A 21,445-nucleotide genomic window follows, 5' to 3' on the forward strand; every position below is an offset into this window, starting at 1 on the left:
GTGTGTGTGTGTGTGTGTGTGTGTGTGTGTGTGTGTTTAAGGACTAAGAGCGGAACTGAACAAAACTAGTTCAGACAGCAGAGTAAAAATGCAGGAAAGCTTATCTGGTAAAACATCCCTTATCTAAAAGCCAGGAGAGAGTTTTGTGCTGTTGAAGTTGAATGGTAATTACATTCCGATATACCAAACAGAACTCTCTTTAATCATACCAATCGGGTCCCTAACAACCAGGAGAGAGGGAGGTGGGAAGGGGAGACGCCAGCCACAGTGATGGTCCTGGGAGATATAGGGGCCGAATGGTGTTCATCTCTGAAGAGCCAGCGACCCATCAATAATGCCAAGCTTGAAGACTGGAAGGCAGGTCTGGGCAGAACCGAGATGAAACTTCAGTTCAAATGAACCAAGTGTGAAACTTAGTTTCAGAACCAAAGAAAGGCTGCTTAGAGGATTCCACCGGAAGAACCATGGCAAATGCATGACCCAGAGCTGCTTCAGGCCGAGCCAAGGAGAGGGACTCAGAAATTAAAGAATCAGGATGCGAAATGTTCGGTGAGGCCAAAGAGGCTGCACCAGCAGGAAGCCTGGTGATGTCTGTTGACCGGAAGAAAAAGAAAGGGGGCGAGCCTGGTAGGGCCTACCCCCCAATACGGGAATAGACCTGAGGGACCACGCTTCCTTCTCACTTCATGGCTGCCAGCTGGTCTCTCTCCACCCCAGAAAGCACCACGGTCAGTGAAAAAACATGGTTTCTGAGCCAGAAAGACCCACTTTAAATCTTGGCTTTGTCACTTGCCAATTGTGTAAGAAACACTGGGAAAGTTATTCGAGTTTCTCAGCTATAAAATGGGTTCAATAATACCTTTTTTTGGGCTTCCCTGGTGGCGCGGTGGTTGGGAGTCCGCCTGCCGATGCAGGGGACACGGGTTCGTGCCCTGGTCTGGGAGGATCCCACATGCCGCGGAGCGGCTGGGCCCGTGAGCCATGGCCCCGGAGCCTGTGCTCCGCAACGGGAGAGGCCACAGCAGTGAGAGGCCCGCGTACCGCCAAAAAAAAAAAAAAAAAAAACCCTTTTTTGCAGGATGTGAGGATTAGCACTCTTTAATGTCTACTTAGAGAATAAATCTCGACAAAATGTCTGGCTCGTGGTAGGTTATGATTCGGTGTCACTGCTATTATTAAGTACTGAACAGACTGGGGAGGTCAAGGAAATGAAAAGATGGGAAAAGCTAAGACCCCAGGGGTGTGGATTTGGAAGAAGACATGCTACCGCCTGCTCTCCTTTGATTTCTGAGACATGAAACCAAAGTGACCCAGGACAAGAAAACTGATCCTCTGATGGCACGGGTTCAAAAGATGTAACAGCTGTTCCACAAACATTCCTGGAGTTCCAGTCACATGTATCACACTGTTAGGTGCTGGGGGACACAGGGGTGGACAGCTGAGGGTGATGGGTTGAAAGTCGTGGGCTGGCGACTGAATGGCACATTTAAAATGGGTGAATCCGACGGCATGTAAATTACACCTTATTAAAGCTGTTGGATACAAAAGCCCTGGGTTGGATCATTTCTAATTGTGTGCCCTGGAGTAAGCCTGGTATTTTCTCCTGCAGCCTCAGTTGCTTTTCTGCAGGAATCCTACCCGCTCTCCATAGTGAAACCTGCCTTCAACCAAGCTCATAGCTGGTGATGGGGACCCACTTTAAAACAAAATAATGTTCTGTTATTATTAACTGGATCTGGAAAGTACCATGCAAATATAAGTCTCCATAATGACTACCTTCTGCTCTGATAAATACAGAATCCCAGAGAAGGGAGACGTCAGTGAGCTAGAGAGGCCAGCGGGTTCCTGGAGGAGGTGGGTTTGCCTGAGATGGGAAGGATCAGGGGGATTTGGATCACGAGGAGGAAGAAGGAGGTTCTGCAGTGGAAGGAACCGCTGGAGTAAAGCTAAGGCAGTGGGAAAGGTGGGCTGTGTCTCTGGGGCAGGGACAAGACGTGTCCCACTGGACTGGATGCTTCACATAGGGCAGGGGATGCAAGATGGCCATCTGGGAACCATGTATGACCCACAGATGTGTTGTATTTGGCCCACAGAGTTAAATAATTAAAAATTTCTAGAACATTCCATGTTTCCAGTTTCTCTGGAAAAAATGGGAAGACCTTATCAATGCCAGGCCAAAACGGGCTGGACCTGCAATAGCCCCTACTACTCCCCTGACACCAAAGTCATTTTAGGCATTGACATTGCTCGACTGGTCCCTGCAGACAGTACTGTTTGTAACCCCTGGTACAGGGGACCAGTTAGAGGAGAAGGCAGGGAAGACAGGCTGGGGCCAGGGATGTGCTGGAAGGCACATCAGCTCTGGGATCAGAAGAGCTAGGGTTCAAGTCCTGGCCCCATCACCTCCTAGCCTGCAACTGTGGGCAGCCTCCTGAATCTCAGCACATTCATGGTTGTTTTTAAAAGACACCCTGTGAGATACACTTGGCACGGTACCTGACATAGTTGGTGTTCACAATGGTATCATTGTCCACTGTCAGCCTAAGGAGTTTTTGGTGAACCCCGCAGACCTGGGTTCTGAGCAGGGGGTCATGCAGGAAGAGCACATTTCGTGAACACTCTGACAGTGACAGGCAGGGCAGACAGCGGCGGGAAGGAATGGGGGAGAGGGGAGCGGGGGAGTGGTCAGTCAGGGGTGCAAGAGAGGGAGGTTGGCTGTAAAGGTGCTGATGTTTGTGGACCCCGAGCTAGAGTCCGAATGGAGCCCCATGCATTTTTGCCATTATATTCAAGAGTGATAAAGGAAGCCAACACATTGTTAAAGAAAATAAAACAGGTTCTTCTACCTGGATGAATATAGCTTTATAACAGCCTGGGAGGCCAGGTTCAAATTTGGAATTTTCCAACTTTTTGTAGCTCCACCATGTGTACGGTCAGGCCACCCAAGATGGCTGTTCTCTTGCTCTCTGAATATCCCCTGCCCAATGAGTGTCTGCTTCACCTACACCCTAATCACATGACTCATCTTCCTACATACTTGCCTCCGCCCCAGCTAGTGACTGTTCTTATCAAAGGGGCCTTGAGGGGCGTGACCCTCTGCTAGTTTCCCTGGTAACCGATGAGCCCACCTGACATCAATTCCCAGCTGGCAATCTCCCCTTCCCCCCACCCCCACCCCACAGAGAAGACCGCCGCCTTGTCCTGCCCGCCCGTCCGACGCACACGGTGGGGTGTCACTCCAGGACCTTGCTTCAGACGTGTAAACTCCCCAATCCATTAAACCACTGATGTCTCTGTTGCTGACTCCAGGCTCGCCCTTCTGTCTTAAAGCTGGGCAAGTGCAGGCCTTGTAGGCCTGCGGGGTGCAGCCCAACATCATGGAACACCATGCAAGGACCAGGACACCGGGGGAGCGCCTCCCTGTCTGGCCTGAGTCACAGCCTTCCTCCCCAGACCCAAACTCTTGGAGGCTCCGGCTGGCACATCCAAGCTCTGACCACCCAGGTCCCCAGGAGCCATCTTGGCCATTCTCATGCCTAGAGGTGCAGACAGAGTGCACTGTCTGGGGCGGGGGGCAGCAGGGAGGAGGTTTATCCTGTGCGGGCCTGGAAATGGGCACAGTCCGTTTGGGCAGAACACTCCAGGGTCCTGGAGGGCAAGACTTCATAAAGGGGGAGCGGGTTCGGGTAGGGAGGGGGACTCCCGGACCTTGGGGAGGCAGGTGCGGGAAGGAGGCCTCAGCCCCCGGGGTCGCGGGCGGTCGGGGGTACCTTTGGCCAGGGAGATGTTGCGCAGCGCGATGGAGTGCTCCCAGTCCTTGAGGCGCAGGTCCTCGGTGACGCTGTTGAGCACGGCCAGCTCCTGCTTGAGCTGCAGCTCCAGGCTCCGGTGCACGAGGCGCATGCGGCGCGCGTCCTCGCTGGCGTTGCTCACCAGCACCTGCAGGTCCCGCAGCCGCGTGCCCTGCAGGGCCACGTCGTAGGACAGGCTGAGGTTGAGGCCGCGCAGGGCGCCGCCCACGTCGGCCAGCTCGTCGCCCAGGGCGCCCACCCGGCGCGCCAGCCCGTCCAGCAGGCCGGCGTGGCGCCGCAGCAGCAGCTGGCTGCGGTTGCTCTCCACCTGCAGCTGGTAGAGCTCCAGGTGCGCCGCGTCGCTCTGCTGGGCCGTGCGGTCGCGCAGCAGAGCCACCGCCTGCTCGCTCTGCGTCGCCTGCGCCTGGAGTCCCCACAGCGCGCCCTCCAGCCGCTGCACCGCGCCCGCCAGCGCCAGCAGCGAGTCCGACTGGTTCTGCAGCGCGTCCTGCGCCTTCCACACCTGCTCGCTCAGCTCGGCCTGCAGCGGGGCCTGCAGCAGCCGCAGCTGCAACTCCCGGAAGCTCTCGTTCAGCCGGTTCACGTTCCGAGTCAGCGCCTTCAGGTCGTCCGGGGAGCTCCGGGGCCTGGACACTGCGGAGGAGGAGGAGGAGGAGGAGGAGGAGGAGGAGGAGGAGGAGGAGGAGGAGGAGGGGAGGAGGAGGAGGAGGGGTGGGGGAGGGGGCAGAGATGAGGCGGCTGCGGAGGCCCCCGGGGCCCAAGAGGCAGGCCCGGACAGAGCCCGGCAGGCCGGGAGTGCTCAATAAACGACAGATGAAGGGAAATCAGAGGTGGCCATGGCCGAGCGCCTCAATACATCCCCGGCACTGTGCTCAGCCAGTGGTCCCCAAACGTGTCTGCCCATGAGAATCACCTGGCCAGGCACCCCACCTGTCGAAATTGTGATTGGATGGGTCTGGGGAGGTGACCCGGGCTTTGGAATTTTAAAAAGAGCCCGAGATAATTCTAAGGTGCGGATGAGTTTGGGAACCGGGGACTCATTATGGATGAGGTTGATCCATAAGACATTGTCTTTTTTATATTTTGGAAACCATCAGACATCAGCGGTTCCACGCGGCTCACCCTACAATATTGTGTGTCATCCTCTCCACTTTGGGAGGGAGGTACCCTTATTTATCCCCTTTTAGGGCAAGAGCTGTTGAAGTTGCCCCAGGCAGAACAGCAAGTAAGAGGTGGAAGCAGGATTCCAACGCAGAGGGCTGGCTTGCTTCCGACCCAGACGCCTCCCTACAAGCCTGCTAGGGAACTGCCTGAAGGGACCGCAGCAGCAGCAGACTCAGCCAGGCTCCGGGCAACACTGGTCATCCCCACTCCTGAATTCGGGGTCCCATTCCCTCTGGGTGGGTGGAGATGCTTTTACATCCATACCCTCCCTTCTCTGCCTCTGACTTCTAGATCTCCTATTTCCCTCCTCAGGCAAACAACCCACCTCAGTGATTTCCCACCCTTTCCTCTTGGCGAGGTTTCCTTTTCTCGGTTATAAGAAAAGCTGTTTCACAATACGAAGGGGAGGGGTGTGCATCTTAATCATTATAAGCTAGCATCCGGTGTCTCCTGGAAGCTCATGGACTGCACTCAGGTACACTACAAACCCCGGTGCATCCTGGGATGTCTAGGGATGCTTGTGTGTTTGCTGTGCACTGTCCACAGCTGTCTCCTGCTCTGCTCTGCAAACCAGAGACATGGAACCTAGTAGTGGGGGCGGGGTGGGCAGGGTAGGAGATGGGGGCAAATGAGGCACAGAGGGAGCTGTGCCTTGGAAATCTTGGAATGGACAGAGCCGGGGAATTTGGTACACAGCTTGTTCAAGCAATGAGAAGATTTGGAAGGGGAAGGTAGTTTGGGAGGGTGCTGGGGCTGATGCTTCTGGAAGTGCACAGCATTGATGGCGGCCACTCTGGAGGAGATAAGTCATTTCAGATTAGATTCAGAGGCTCACAGTGCTAGCTGGGCATTGGAACCCCACTTCAGATTCTCCCTCGGGACTTCCCTGGTGGTCCAGTGCTGCCACTGCAGGGGGCAAGTTCGATTCCTGGTCGGGGAACTAAGATCCCACATGCCACGCGGCATAGCCAAAAAACGCCCCCCCCAAAACCAAACAACAACAACAACAACAAAAAACAAATTCTCCCTCACTCAGCCCTTTAATCTCCAAGAAAAGCATATGCCCAGCCTCTGCGTATACCCATCTCTCCACCTTCAGTTAGCTCTAACTGTTCAAATGTTCTACATTCCGTCCCGACTTGAAAGTTGCCTCCCTGTAATTTCTATCCACTGATCCTGCCCTCTGAGATCACATAAAGCAAGTGAATTTTTTTTTTTTTCCCACAAGACAGCTCTTCAGCATCTCAAAGACAGTTATCACATCCCTGCTACGTAACAATGTTTCTGGTTTAAATCTGTAGTTCCTTCATCTGCTGTCTCACAACAAGCTTCTAAGCCTCCATGTATCCTGGCTAACCTCTTTTGCACATACTCAGTGTGTCAACATCCCCTTACAGGGTGCGGCTTGATCTAAATTTGGTTTTTCCATGGTGTGGAAAGACTGGGCAAAGTATGGTAGAAGGATCGTCAGCTTCATTCCGGGCATAAAACTCTCTAACACGGCCCAAAGTGGGTTTTTCAGACTGTCATCATAGAATTTAGGTCTATGCAGTCATCTGTAAAAAGTTTCCCCAATTTACAGATAAAAAGACTGAGGCCGGAGAGTATTCGTGATCTGCCTAATGGCATGCTCCCTGACTCCTGGTCCAGTGGTTCCCTCCATTACTCCGCTACTCTGGAAAATTAGCTAAAGAGTTGTCAATACAAGTAAAGGTTCTGGGGAAATGAAACCGTGAACCAGTCACAGCCCAAGTAACCACAGGAATTGTCTACCTAAGAAATCATTGCAGGGGCTTCCTTGGTGGCACAGTGGTTGAGAATCCGCCTGCCGATGCAGGGGACACGGGTTCGTGCCCCGGTCCGGGAGGATCCCACGTGCCGCGGAGCGGCTGGGCCCGTGAGCCATGGCCGCTGAGCCTGCGCGTCCGGAGCCTGTGCTCCGCAACGGGAGAGGCCACGGCAGTGAGAGGCCCGCGTACCGAAAAAAAAAAAAAAAAAAAAAGAAATCATTGCAGTCCAGGATTAGATCATGTGTTTGTCCAATATTCGACCCAGATTGCTTGACAAGTATTAGAGACAGGGCAGTTGGAAAACAGAAAGCCCAATATTTTAGTGGCAGTCTCTGCTCTTGATGTTCCAAAGTTCAAAGAGATACCGCAGCTTATCAGAAGTAGTAAAACACGTTTTGTTAATTCTGGTTTTAAAATTGGGATCGTGAGTGCCTAAGGGTAACAGTGCAACTACTTGATTTAAGACTCCATTAGCTCAGGCCGGCCAGAGGCAATGACACGAAGGAGGCAATTTCCCTTAAACTCACTCTCTGCCAGCTCCCACCAGCCCCTCCTTCTCTCTTCAGGTGGTCCCCACGCCCAGCTGGTGCCCTGTGCCCTTGGAGGCTCCTGGCCTTGCCCATCAGCCCCCTCCTTTCAGAACCTACCAGCTTGAAGACCCCTTCTCTCTGTCCGGAAAACTGGACTGAAACTTGCCCGTATGGTAAAAGCTGACAATCAGCTACCCCTTCCAGGAGGGTTCATTTGGGTCTTCGATGATTGTTTATTGCACAACCAATTTTAACATAAATTGAAATAAAAGAAAAAATTCTTCCACCATCCCACAGTCTCCAACAAGGCCCACTGGTTTTCCTTCCATTTTCTTCTTCTAGTTCCATCCATGTGCATACCCAATCTTTACAATTTGATTTCTGGGTTTTTTTTTAATTTGTCAATGATTATTTTACAAATATTCTCCCATCTTTCATTTATAATTATACTTTTGATGGCTGCCTAAGAGTCTATCAGGGAGGTGTCTTGTAATTTACCCATTCTCAATCATGGAAAATAAACCCAGAAAGGTCCCTTCTTCTTTTGAAATTGTTCCTACCAGTAAATTCCCAGAAGTTGGATTAGTAGAGCCAAAGTTATAGACATTTTTATGACTCTTAAAAATTCCAACCCAATCACAAAAAGAAAAAAAAAAAACGAATAAAAAATTTCCAGCCAAATCACATCCCCCAAAGTTATACCTATTTATAGGTATATTATAGATTTTTAAATGTGCCAGTTTCAGTGAAACCTCAGTGTACACTTACAGTTTTCATATGGTTAATTTCACAGATACAAAACGATACCTTGTTATTTCATGTTAGTATATTGGCATTTAAGAAATGGCTTTTTCAAGGCCATGCATTAGCTCAAAGGAATGTTACAGGCATTTTAGGTACTCCAGCTAATCAGAACAAAATTATTTTGAGGGGTTAATACTCTTCAGGCATCCAATCATGCCGCAGAAGCCCAGAGCAGCCTCCCCCTTTTGGGATCACTTACCTACCCCAGAAGTGAGCTATCCTTCCAACAGTCACAGCGTGTTCTTAGCTCACATTACCCCCAGCCCCTCTCATCCGCCATTTAATTCCTTCCAGATGTTTGCTGTCCTCAACAGGGAACAATTCTTCCTTGAGTGTGGCTCTCTTAATTCATGTTTATGCAAACAGTTCATTTATCTCTCTGCCTGCTGTATTTACTTTTAATGTGCTTTAACTATGCTTCAACTTTCATACTTTCACAAGGGGAAAATAAATTACAGAGTAACAATAATAACTGGCATTTCCTGAGTCCTATGTGCCAGCCACTCTTCTAAGTGCTTCCCGTATTAATACACTTAATTCCATAACAAGCCTATGAGATAAGCGTTGCTGTGATCCTCATATTCCAAACGAGGAAACTGAGGCACACAGAGGTTGAGTAACTCACAAGGTCACACACTGGTTGACGGAGGAGACTGACTTTGGGCTCAGGAAGTTTCGGTCCAGAGTTCCCCTTGCGATACTGCCGAAACGGTGGAAGGCACAGAACAAACTTTTTAACAGAAACACACAAATATGGAATAAAGCTTGAAGGTAATGAGTTCCCCGTCATAAACCCAGGCGGGAGTCAGGCTGCTTGGCAGGAATCATGGATTCTAACTGGGATTCAGATTCAGTATTAATTGCCGAATACTAATGAGTGTGTTAATGTACACTTTATAATAATATATGATTAATGTATTAATGTCTGTCTCAGGCCATGCCCTGGGCTAGGTGGTTCGCATAGACACGTCTCCTGCAGCCTTCCTACCCACACCCCAGCCCCGAGATGTCTCCCTGTTCCATAATTGTCTCCTATGTTCATTAGAAAATGATCACATGCTGGTTAAGCCAAGGTGCTCCAGATGTCACTGACCAGAGAGGATGTCTTCCCCCAAAACATCAGGCACACCCACAGTGCCAGCAAGGAAGGGGAAGTATGTATGAGTTGGGAGGAAGAAAGCTAAGTGTTCTGTTTGAGGTTTGGTCACCTAAACCTTGGGCATTGGTGTTAATAACGCTTTATCTCTGTACAAAATTTCACATCCATTACCTCCCTTAATTTTCAGTATAACTAATCTCGGGAGGTAGGAAGGGCAGGTATTCCTAATCTCATCGAAGGGTGAAAAAAAGAGGCTCAGAGAAGGCAAGAGATGCCAGAAGCATGAAATAAGGATGGGATGGGGTCATCTGTCCCTCAATCCGGTCTTCTGTCCTCCATACCTGCTGCAGGGAAGGTCAGTCCCATACTGAACTCCAAAGTCTACATGGGGAAGCAGGGCAGGAGATGACATTTATTAAGTACCTACTGTATACCAGACTCGGTTCTCATTTCTTGCTAGAAGCGGCTTCCTTTCCTCTTCCCAGCACACTTGTGAAGTAGGCATTCTGCCTGTGTTCAGATGACGAAGTGCGAGAAGGTGGCAGAGCATGAAAGGAAGCTCAGGCTGCTCGGTCTCTGAAGGCCCTGCTGGCCCCCCCTTACCCCCCAACCCCCTTGCACAAAACAGCAGAAGGCATCTGCCTCCCTTTCTACCCAGACCACCTGGGCAGAGGCCCTGCACCGGCCCAAGAAGCAGGAGGGACTTGTTAGAGGCTTGGGGAGGGGGCTGGCACGAAGAAATAGCATCCAAGTTTGATGGAGGCCCTTGGGGAGGTAGATGCTAGAACACTGCCAAGGGCCGTACAATTCTCCTGTGGTCCTCCCAAGCCTACGGGCAGACGGTATCACCATTTCACAGATGAAAAATGGAAACTCAAGCGATGAAGTAAGTAACTCAAGGCCATCTGTAAGTAGGAGGTGGACCTGCCTGGCTCTTTCACTGCCCCATGCAGCGGTCCTGCCTTGTCTTCATTTAGGCTGACAGAAGGAAGGCGGGTATCAGAATTCATAGAGCATCACATTAAGGGCAGAGATGGGAAAGGATGGGGCTGAAATGAAACTGCAAGGTAAGCACCTCAATTTAAGCACCAAGAAAAAGACAGGGGCTTTCTTTCAGGAGGTCTGCCACACAGGGTTGGATTTCCTGAGATCTGGAGACATGTGACGTTAATAGAAAATTAATTTAAAAGTGGAGCATAATATTCATTCAGAATTGCATAACGAAGAGGTAATCAGTAGACCTTTAGCACTTAAAGTGATGCACGTTTTCACTAGGGCCCCCCTGTTTCCAAGAGGTAGGAGGAAACCAGGGCCAGCCTCGTGGTGTGTGACCAGTGCAGTGACACACGGTGCCACGTGCAGAAGGGCCCCGTGCTTGGGGCTTACTGCTCTGCGGTCACTCTCTTGAAATTCTGCATAACTTTCTCTTCGAATGCGTGTTTTGTAAGTGAAGGGCTGAGGCAGGGGAAATGAAGCAGATTGGGGAGGGAGGGTATTAGGGGACATTCATAAGGACCCAAAGAGGAGGGCAGCAGATTGGTACATTTGGGGTGAGCTTATTTCCTTATTTGTTTTTAAGAACCACATGCCCTTGTTCCTAGCTCAGCAGGATGTCCAGGATAAATATTTATAGTCTGGAGACTGGCTTCTCCTTTGTCTGTGGCCTCACCAGCCCCTGCTCACACAGCAGGGAGCCGGGAGCTTGCAGCCGAAGCTCAGAGCATCAGGAGGCCCTTTGAGAAGGAAGCCAGACAGACTCTCCGTCTTTGCACAGGTGGTCTGAGCTTTATGATGCCCAGTCCATCTGAAGACTCATCAACCAGTGGCTCCTGGGGCCACAGGCTTTGCCCACATAGGTGTGACCTCCTGAGAGCCTACCTGCAGTGGCCTTTGTCAGTTCAGAGGCTGGTAGGGCTCCCTAAGTGAGCAAGCACAGGTGGCCAATTCTCGGTCTTACAGGCAGGATCCAACAAACAGGCATGAAGGATGTAGACTGCCTGCCCCCTGGAACGGTGGGTTGGCTGCAGCCCAGATACCCATCCTTTACACATAGACCCTGACTCTGGCCCATGGATGAGCACAGACTGGGAGCTGGAGGATGCATGGAGCGCAGGCTGACTGGAAGCCAGCGGACAGCCATGGATATCCATATTAGGATGGCCTGGTACAAACTCAGAGGAAGAAAAACCCCACCAACATGTTGATTACTTTCCTCAGAGGTGTGGCTGGATATTCTGCGCTCCCGGCATAAGCATTCCCTTTGGTGGTCCAAGCAGATGGAATCTCTGATAATTCACTGTTGATTACTGTGGAAAATGGGATCCAAGACAAATTATAACTCAGAAGGCTCCTCCTGGAGAACATATCCCCAGGATTCCCATTTCAGAGGCTAAAGGATCTGAAATTATTACCAGCAATGTCAGGAAACCCAGCATTTTGATGGGGTGCATACGTCTAATAGGAAAGAGACCAATTCTTTGTGAATTCGCAAATGGAATTAGGGACTTGCTATTTAGACTAACATAGTGCCCAGTGCAGAATCTTGCAACCTGGTAGCTGGTCAGTAAATAGCTATCAGATGAATAAGTGAATGATTGAAAATGGAGAATGGTAGGAGGCACAGAAGTGCCCATATCTCTTCTTAGAAGAGCTTGGAGGACTTTCCTGGTGGTCCAGTGGTTAAGCTTCTACTGCAGGGGGCACAGGTTCGATCCCGCAGGCCATGCAGTGCACCAAAAAAAAAAAAAATGCCTGGACCAGTGGAGGAGATGGGGGCAGCCCTTGGGCCCAGCCTCGCTCTCTCTCAGCCCACCTTTTACTCTGGCCAGGGCTACAATGACCACCTTCAGGTGGGTGTAACCCGGCAACACCGTACTTTATCCGCACCTCCGATCTCCAGCTGTCTGCCCCCAGGGCTTCTGTGACTTCTCAGAATCATGGGAACCACCTGGACCTCATCTATGCATGGCCTTGCCACTCAGGGTAACCCTGACCTATGCAGGAAGCAGCTGGTGGATAAACACTCTCCACAGACAGACAAGTCTGCAGCTTTTACTACATAGCCCCTTGGAAAGTCCTGGAAGGACTGAGCTCTAGCAGCCACAGCAGAGACCGGCTCAAGAATACATCCTTGTAATTGTTTTCCCTCCTTTCTGATCCCTCCGGTCCCCAAATCCTGCTTCCCAGGATCACTTTTCACAATAAACTACCAAGCCCGTGTCTCTGGCTCTGATTTCCAAAGAAATTCCAGGCTAAGACAAGAAGCATCCCTTCTTCCCTAAGCATAAAGAGGCCAACTCTCTTCCCATCTCCCTTTTAGCGGATTCCCTTTTCACATCCTGATTCCCTGTTGTCCTAAGAGCTCACAGATAAGTTTGAATTGGGGATATTCATTTGTTCATTCATGCATTAAGTCATTCAATACATGTCTGTGAGGTACCAACTCACTATATGGGTTTGGGCAGCAGTAAATACACAGAAGTCTAAAATGTAAGCTTTTCTATCAAGAAATTTATCATTTACTTAGGGAGAAAAGTACATACAAAAGGAACCTGTTTTAAAACTCTTCTAATGTGTTTCCAAATGTTCTTTGGGAAAAGAAAACCCAAACACAATATTAAGATTATCTGGGGGCTTCCCTGGTGGCGCAGTGGTTGAGAGTCCATCTGCCGATGCAGGGGACACGGGTTCGTGCCCCGGTCCAGGAAGATCCCACATGCTGCGGAGTGGCTGGACCCGTGAGCCATGGCCGCTGAGCCTGCACGTCCGGAGCCTGTGCTCCGCAACGGGAGAGGCCACGGCGGAGGGAGGCCCGCGTACCACAAAAAAAAAAAAAGCTATTTTGTGGGGGGCAGGAGGGGTCCACTTTTTTAAAAATTGAAGTATAGTTGATTTACAATGTTGTGTTAGTTTCTATATAGTTTCAGAAACTATATAGTCTTTTTCAGATTCTTTTCTGTTATCGTATATTACAGGATATTGGATATAGTTCCCTGTGCTATACAGTAGGTCCTTGTTGTTTATCTATTTTATATATAATAGTTTATATCTGCTAATCCCAAACTCCTATTTATCCTTCCCCCACCACCTCTTCCCTTTGGTAACCATAAGTCTGTTCTCTATGTCTGTAAGTCTGTTTCTGTTTCATAAATAAGTTCCTTTGTGTCCTATTTTAGATTCTACCATATGATAAGTCATAGCATATAGTATTTGTCTTCCGCTGCCTGACTTACTTCACTTAATATGATCATCTCTAGGTCTATCCATGTTGCTGCAAAATGGCATTATTTCATTCCTTTTGTATGGCTGAGTAATACTCCATTGTATATATGTACCATGTCTTCTATATCCACTCATCTGTCGATGGACATTTAGGTTGTTTCCATGTCTTGGCTATTGTAAATAGTGCTGCTATGAACATTGGGGTGCATGTATCTTTTCGAATTAGTGTTTTGGGGTTTTTTTTTTTTTTAGATATATACCCAGGAGTAAAATTGCTATTGTTCTATCTTTAGTTTTCTGAGGAACAACCAGACTGTTTTCCACAGTGGCTGCACCAACTTACATTCCCACCAACAGTGTGGGAGGGTTCCCTTTTTTTTTTTTTGAGGGTTCCTTTTTCTCCACACCCTCTCTAGCATCTGTTATTTGTAGACTTTTTTATGATGGCTATTATGACTGGTGTGAGATGGTACCTCACTGCAGTTTTGATTTGTATTTCTCTAATAATCAGCAACGTTGAGCATCTTTTCATGTGCCTATTGGCCATCTGTACGTCTTCTTTGGAAAAATGTCTGTTTAGGTCTTCTGCCCATTTTTTGTTTGAGTTGTTTGTTTTTTTCTTATTGAGTTGTATGAGCTATTTGTATATTTTGGAAAGTAAGCCCTTGTAGGTCACATCATTTGCAAATATTTTCTTCCAGTCCATAGGTTTGTTTTTCTGTTTTGTTTGTGGCTTCCTTTGCTGTGCAAAAGCTTACAAGCTTGCTTAGGTCCCATTTGTTTATTTTTGCTTTTATTTCTATTCCCTTGGGAGACTGACCTAAGAAAACATTGGTACAATTTATGTCAGAGAATGTTTTGCCTATGTTCTTTTCTAGGAGTTTTATGGTGTCATGTCTTATATTTAAGCCTTCAAGCCATTTTGAATCAAATTGCTGTAGATAACCAACAGCCGATGCAAAGCTGGCAAGAGTAATATTGTAGATGACAAAATCAAAACTCAAAATTATCTTAATTGATGTGAAATCTCAGCTGAAGGCAGGAGGATTACACATAAAAGGGACAAATGTGGTATATTGCATTTACAATCAGACTCTCAAAACAATCCCTGGATTCAACATTAGTTAGCTCATCCTTGTCAAATTCTTACCAACACCTCAGACATTCCATGTGCCTGTGCTACTTAACCCTCAGAACGACCTGTGAAGTAGGCATTATTTATTATCCCTGTTTTAAAGTGAGGAGAGCTAAAGCTCAGAGAAATTAAGTAAATTTCAGAGGTCTTATAGCTAAGAAGGGGCAAGCCAGAGTTGGGAGCTGGGTGTTCTGATGCCAACTGCAGAGGCTCTCCATCAGACTCCTCTTGGCTTCACATCATTGTGGGGGAAAGAAAAGCACTCACCATGAAAACAAAGTGGTGTGATATTATAATCAGGGGCTGTAAATAAGATGATTTCTTGTGGTTATTCTAAGCTGTACCTGTAATCACCCTGACAAGCTTCAGTGGGCCATCCAGGGAGAGGCAGGTCTAAAAACCATCCTACTCATGGATATGCTTGTTATCATTGTTTCTTTCCTTTCTTTGTCTTTATTTTTTATTTTATTTTTTCCTTCTTTTATTTATGCATTTTTTAAGAGACAAATAAGTGGTATATTAGTTTGCTTGGACTGCCATAGGAAAATACCACAGACTGGCTTCCCTGGTGGCGCAGTGGTTGAGAGTCCGCCTGCCAATGCAGGGGACACAGGTTCGAGCCATGGCCCGGGAAGATCCCACATGCCGCGGAGCAACTAAGCCCGTGTGCCACAACTACTGAGCCTGCATGCTGCAACTACAGAAGCCCGCGCGCCTAGAGCCCATGCTCCGCAGCAAGAGAAGCCACTGCAATGAGAAGCCCACGCACCGCAAAGAAGAGTAGCCCCCGCTCGCCGCAACTAGAGAAAGCCCGCACGCAGCAACGAAGACCCGACACAGCCAAAAATAAATAAATAAAATAAATTAATTTAAAAAAATACCACAGACTGCATGACTTAAACAACAGAAATTAGAAATTAATTGTCTCATAGTTCTGGCGGCTGGAAGTCCAACATCAAGGTGTTGGCAGGTTTGATTTCTCCTGAGGCCTCGCTCCTCGGCTTGTAGACGGCTGTGCTCATCCCGTGTCTTCATGGCCTTCCCTCTGTGCGTGTCTGTGTCCTAAACTCCTTTTCTTATAAGGACACTAATCATACCGATTTAGGGCCCAACATGGTGACCTCATCTGACTTTAATCACCTCTTTAAAAGCCCTGTCTCCAAATACAGTCACATTCTGAGGTACTAGAGGTTAGGGCTTCAACATACCAATTTTGAGGGGTACACAATTTAACCCATAATAAGTGAGGGCCTTTACTAGAGATTAACTGGGAAGAAGCTGGGGTGGAGAGTAAAGGTGGGTGCCGATTTCCAAGCCTTAGTCATGTCCTCAGGTGGTACTATCCTGGCCAACTCAGAAGAGCCTAGAATGCAACCAGTCGGAGTCTCATGGAGCCAGACTGCCTGGAGATTTGAGGACCAAGTCCCTCTTCAAATCACTGATGCCTTTGGGTAATGATGCGCTCTTAGGATGTGACAGTTTCATTTAGAAACAAAAATCTAGTGGGGAATCTTCTCTATACTTTAATGGGGCCTGTTGGTCCTTTATTGCAGTTATTTCTACAAAGTAGCCCTCAAAGACTTACTAATGGAATATAGTTCTAAATAAATAAAGACCTCTCCTGACAAATTTAGACCCTTATTCTCAAACCACACATGGAAAGGAGAGTCCCATTTAGAGAAAAGTGACTTGTCCCATGGTACACGCTCAGTGATTTTCCCAGGCACCTTTCTTTGGCATTTAAGCTGGAGTCCCCATTGATATACAATATAATAAAACCCTAAGCTATAATGAAGCAATCCATCAAGAAGAAGGGGTCGGGGTGTAAGTACTGCTCTTTTAGAGCCCAGAGTTGATCTTATCTCCAGCAGTTTTCATTCTATTTGAAAATGAAAGTAAAACAACAACACAAAAGAAAATGAAAAAAACCTAAAACCTAACTTGCTGGATTTCACTCAATGCACGGCCCTTCTATATACATGGTACCCACCCATCATAGAGCATAAACTCCTCTCTAGAATCTCATGTCATCACTGGGCTAGCAAATGGACCATTCACATTTTTTAAAAGATACAGATAAGCGTTTGAATGTTATTAAGACATGAGACAGTTTCATTGGGTCATGAATAATTCACAAGAGAGGAAACTTTCATATTCAGCACTTATTGACTGCTGGACACTTGACCACGTGTGGAATATCGGATATCCACCCCAATCTTTTTTTTTTTTTTTTTTATAGCAGTCCTCAGAGTTAGATGCTATGGGGAGACTTAGGGGTTTGGTCTACAGGCAAGATACTTACATCAGTGTGAAAATGAAATGTATGCGGTGGAATAGGTACTTTTGTGCTTCACAACCTCATATGCACTATCCCTGCTCCCTGGCTCACCAAGGCTGGGCCCATGGTTGGTTACTGGGGAGATTAACTGTGTGGGCTCTAGAGAGATGGCCCAGCGTGGGCCATCAGAGCTGGGCTCTGTGCTCAAAGGTGTGGACAATCTCTTTTTCAATCTGGCATCACGGTTTCAACCTCCAAGGCTGCCTTTTCCATGTACCCCTGTGGGACCTCTTGTCCCAGTCCTTCCATCCCAGAAAGGTGCACTTCCAATCTCAGCAGGAATCAGACAAGAAAGTAGCAACATCGGGCCTTAAAGGTACCTTGGCGACCATGTGGATGCCCCTCCCTCTTTCACAGATATGAAAACGGAGTCCTAGACAGAAGGACCCTCTTGCCCTGGGTCACACAGGTAGACAGAGGTGTAGATGAAATGACTAATCCCATGGTCCTTCCACTTAACTGAACAGAAGAAGAGAGAAAACTAATATTAATGACTGTCCACTCAGTATCAGATAGTGGGCTGGGTGTCATGTATTTTACCTCATGTGATCCTTTGAGACCGTCGTTCGTATGTCCAGTTTCACAAATGAGATGTGTTCTGTATTGTATCTGTGAGTATACATACAGGCATGCCTTATTACACTTTGCAGACACTATGTCTTTTACAAATTCAAGGTTTGTGGCAACCCTGCATCAAGCAAGTCTATTGGCACCATTTTCCCAACAGCGTTTGCTCATTTTGTGTCTCTGTGTCACTTTTTGGTAATTCTTGCAATATTTCAATCCTCCATCTCCCGGCAAAAAAGATTACAACTCTCTGAAGGCTCAGATGATGGTTAGCATTTTTTAGCATTGGAGTATTTTTAAATAAAGGTATGGACATTGTTTTTTTAGACATAATGTTATTGCACACTTAACAGACTATAGGATCGTGTAAACATAACTTTTATATACACTGGGAAACCAAACAATTTGGGTGACTTGCTTTATTGCAATATTCACCTTATTGTCGTTGTCTGGACCCAGACCCACACGATCTCTGAAGTATGCCTGTATATATAATTATTTTCTGTATATTACGATGTTTTGACTTCTTAAGAAACCTTTTTTGGCTGGGGAGAGACAGCTCTTCCTGAAGCTAGCCAATTCTTAGATATGCAAAGGACCCAGAGGGGAGCATCCTTTACTATCCAATCTGGAGCCATACCTCCTCTCTCTGGCCCCAAGAGGCAATATTCTCTGCCTTAATCATTCCAGGGCCAGGTAAAAGGCAACTAGAGACCACCTCTATAGCTCAAAGTCCACCAAAATTATTCAAACTAGCTAATCCTAAATTGTTTACCCTGCCCTGCCTTGTCTTTCTCACAGAAACCCCGAGAAAGGCCGTGGCCTAACTGTTCCCCTCACTCCTGTCTTCTGCTTCCTGATGCTTCCCCATGTGGCCCTGTGTGGCCTTCGTGCCTCCTGTCTCTGGGACCTGTGAGTACAATACACTTCGCTTGAGCCTCTGTCTCCTCTTGTGGCCACACATGCCTGGCCATTTCATAAAAGAATACATGACATGTTCATATCCCCAGTTCTACAGATGAAGCTCAGAGAGACTGAGCAGCTTGTTCGAGAAAACACTATGTGCAAATGGCAAATCCAGATTTAAACCCCGGAGTATGTGACTTTTTGCTCTACCCCATGTGCGGTCCATCCCTCTGGCGCCAGCAAGAGCCTCCTGATGCTGGGTTAGAGGGGGCCCCCTCCATCTCTCCAGTCCGCCTCCAGCCACAGTCACATGAGGCCATAATCTGAAATCAGGGAGGGCAGCGAGCATGTTTCTGTGTTTCTATCTTTCTGGACAATTTGTTCCATAAGTGCTTGTTTTCAAACAGCTCAATATCAGTCCCCTAGGGCTTCCATGCAGCTTTCGGTTGGAGTCCTGTGAGCTCTCCCCATTGGCTGATTTTCTCAGATCCATCTTTCTTCATTTCTTGAGTCTGTCATAAAGTATTTTGAGGAGGTTGGAAATTATTCTCACTAATAAACACGTGAGGAATCTGAGCCAGACTTGCCAGGAATCTTGGCACTTATTGAGTTTCCTCTTTTGGAACACGAGGCTTGCAGCCAATGTGTCAAATCTCTTATATCTTTGTTCTTCAGAACTCGGACTCATGGTGCAGTTAGATCATGGATGCTTTGAGCTAAAAGTGACCTTAATAATCACTTACTTCTCAATTTCAGATGAGGAAATGAAGGCTGAGAAAGGTGATATGAAAATGTCCCAGGTCATCTAACAATTGGTGGCAGAATCAGGGCTAGTACTCATATATCTTGAAACCCAGTTCACATCTCTTTCTACTATACCACACTATTGTCCAGGAAATCAGAATAAGGTATCCACCCATCCATCCATCCATCCATCCATGTGAATCACTATCAACAATAATGCAAAAGCATTTTCACCCAAACAGGCAGAGTTTTTCCAACTAAAAACATTTACACCAAGAGTAAGAGATACTTTGAAACAGTAACTGGTCCCCAGAGTATCTTGCATTATTAGATTGGATATTGTTAGTATTACAAAAATATTTACTACTGCAAAAGAGTCATATGAAATGGTGCCAGTGACAATCACGATGTGGTATTATGTGGGTTCAGCGCCTTTTCTACAAAAGGGAAAAATTTAATGACGACTTTTAACATATTGTAATCAAAAAAAAAACCCAAAACACTGCATGTATCTCACATGTACAATTTTCAAAATCTGACATCTTGGTGTGAAGTGCAGATTATATAAAGGAAGTGGATTTGAGAATGTCATAGACTCTGAAAATTGGCTGGGTCCTCACACATAGATTAGAAAGGAAGGAACATCGAACTTAGAGTCCAAAGACCTGGGTTCAAGTTCTGCCCACCACTTCACTTGCTGCTCTTGGACAAGGGAATTCACATTCTGAGTCTCTCCCTTTTCATCTAAAAATAGAATTAACAACATCTATCTGGGGTGGGGGACGGCGGTGGGGGGGGGCGCATTGTGAGGACTAAAGAAAAGAATAAACTCTAATTGAGCACTTACTATGGGCCAGGCACTGTGTTGTGTTTTAGGTAGATGTTATCTCATTTGAGGAAATCAAACATGTGGGAAGAAAACCTCAGCTCTATCGTGAAGGCCTATTCAAATTCAAGCTATTGGTGTTCAGGTAACCCTCTACTCTAGGTGCCTTCCCTTCCTTCATTGATTATCGGATTAGTTGACATGAATATTCATAATGGTACATCGAAGAGTTGTACAGAGCTTTACATAATTGTATACTTTCCACCAGCACTTAATCCCCATTTACATTAGAGGAAGAACTGAGGGCAGTGAAAAGAAATGGTTTTTCCACCATCAGCCAGTGACAGCCAGGCCTTGAGATGCAGTCCCACATACATTTATCCCTCATCTTCCTCCCGTTTGTGACTCTCTGGGGTCCCTGGGGGTGAAGAAGACCCCCCCCCCACCTCCCCACTCCTTCCCCTGGGACCTGGTATCATTGGGTACTTTCCAAAGAGACCCAAACACTGATTCCCCTCGTTTCTACCACCGCTACAAAGCTTGTCACCTCTCCCATCAGGAGGGGACCTGCCACTGCCTTCAATGGGCAGACTGATCCTAGTAACTCGACCTCCTCCGTTAGCCCTCCTCTGGCTACGCCTGAATCACTGCTGTGCCCAGATTCAGACCTGCTTTCAAATGCCCAGGCCTCTGGGGAGTTTTCCTACTTTATACTCATCAGTGAGAAACCCCGGGCAGCTGCATGCCCCTCCTTTCCTTGCTTTACTTCTTGGACCCCGTAGAAGAAGACTTGTGCGGACTTGGCTCATCCTTGTGCTGTTGGAATACACCTGGAGTTGAACTGCCTTGAGTGGGATGGTAGGCTGGAAAAAAATCCCCTTAGCTGCTACTCAAAACTTTCTTCATGCTCCTTGACGCCCAAGCCTATTTTATCCCTCATTCTTAGAAGTAACTCTGTACGTACTTTACCAAGGATATGAAAGCCATGAACTCTATGTCCTCTGCACCTCGCAGCCCTGCATGCACATTGTTTCCTCTAAGATCAGGGAATTCCCTGGTGGCCCAGTGGTTAGGGCTCCACGCTCTCACTCCTGAGGGCCCGGGTTCAATCCCTGGTCAGGGAACTAAGATCCCATAGGCCACTCGGTGCAGCCAAAAAAACAGAAAACACATTGCTTCCTGTAAGATCAGAGTGAGAAGCATCCCTTTCCCTTCCCAAGGTGACCCGCTGCCTCTGCCCTCCGTGCCACACCTCTCAGCTCCACACAGGAAGGTCAGTGGTGGGGATGGAACATAGAGTGCCTGTGATTCCTTCAAGGGCTCAGGCACGGCTGGAGCACCAAGTGGGGAGAGAGGGTGGGGTGTTCATGGATTTCCTCCTAAATAACGAAGATTCCGCACAAGGTAGTCATTTAAATTTTTTTTTTTTTTTTTTTTTTTTTTTTTTGCGGTACGCGGGCCTCTCACTGCTGTGGCCTCTCCCGTTGCGGAGCGCAGCCTCCGGACGCG

At 47.7% G+C, this 21,445-nt stretch overlaps 1 protein-coding gene across 1 annotated transcript in view; it reads right to left on the bottom strand.

The window, feature by feature from the left end:
- The window catches only part of SCARA5 (scavenger receptor class A member 5), a 120,462-nt gene that overhangs the window by 47,374 nt on the left and 51,643 nt on the right, over window positions 1-21,445 (bottom strand). The window contains exon 4 of the mRNA XM_024130905.3: window positions 3,771-4,445. Coding sequence (XP_023986673.1) covers window positions 3,771-4,445 — 675 coding nt within the window. The remainder of the gene's footprint in view (window positions 1-3,770; window positions 4,446-21,445) is intronic.

This window comes from Physeter macrocephalus, chromosome 9 (genome assembly GCF_002837175.3).
Source record: "Physeter macrocephalus isolate SW-GA chromosome 9, ASM283717v5, whole genome shotgun sequence".
Classification (NCBI taxonomy): Eukaryota; Metazoa; Chordata; class Mammalia; order Artiodactyla; family Physeteridae; genus Physeter; species Physeter macrocephalus.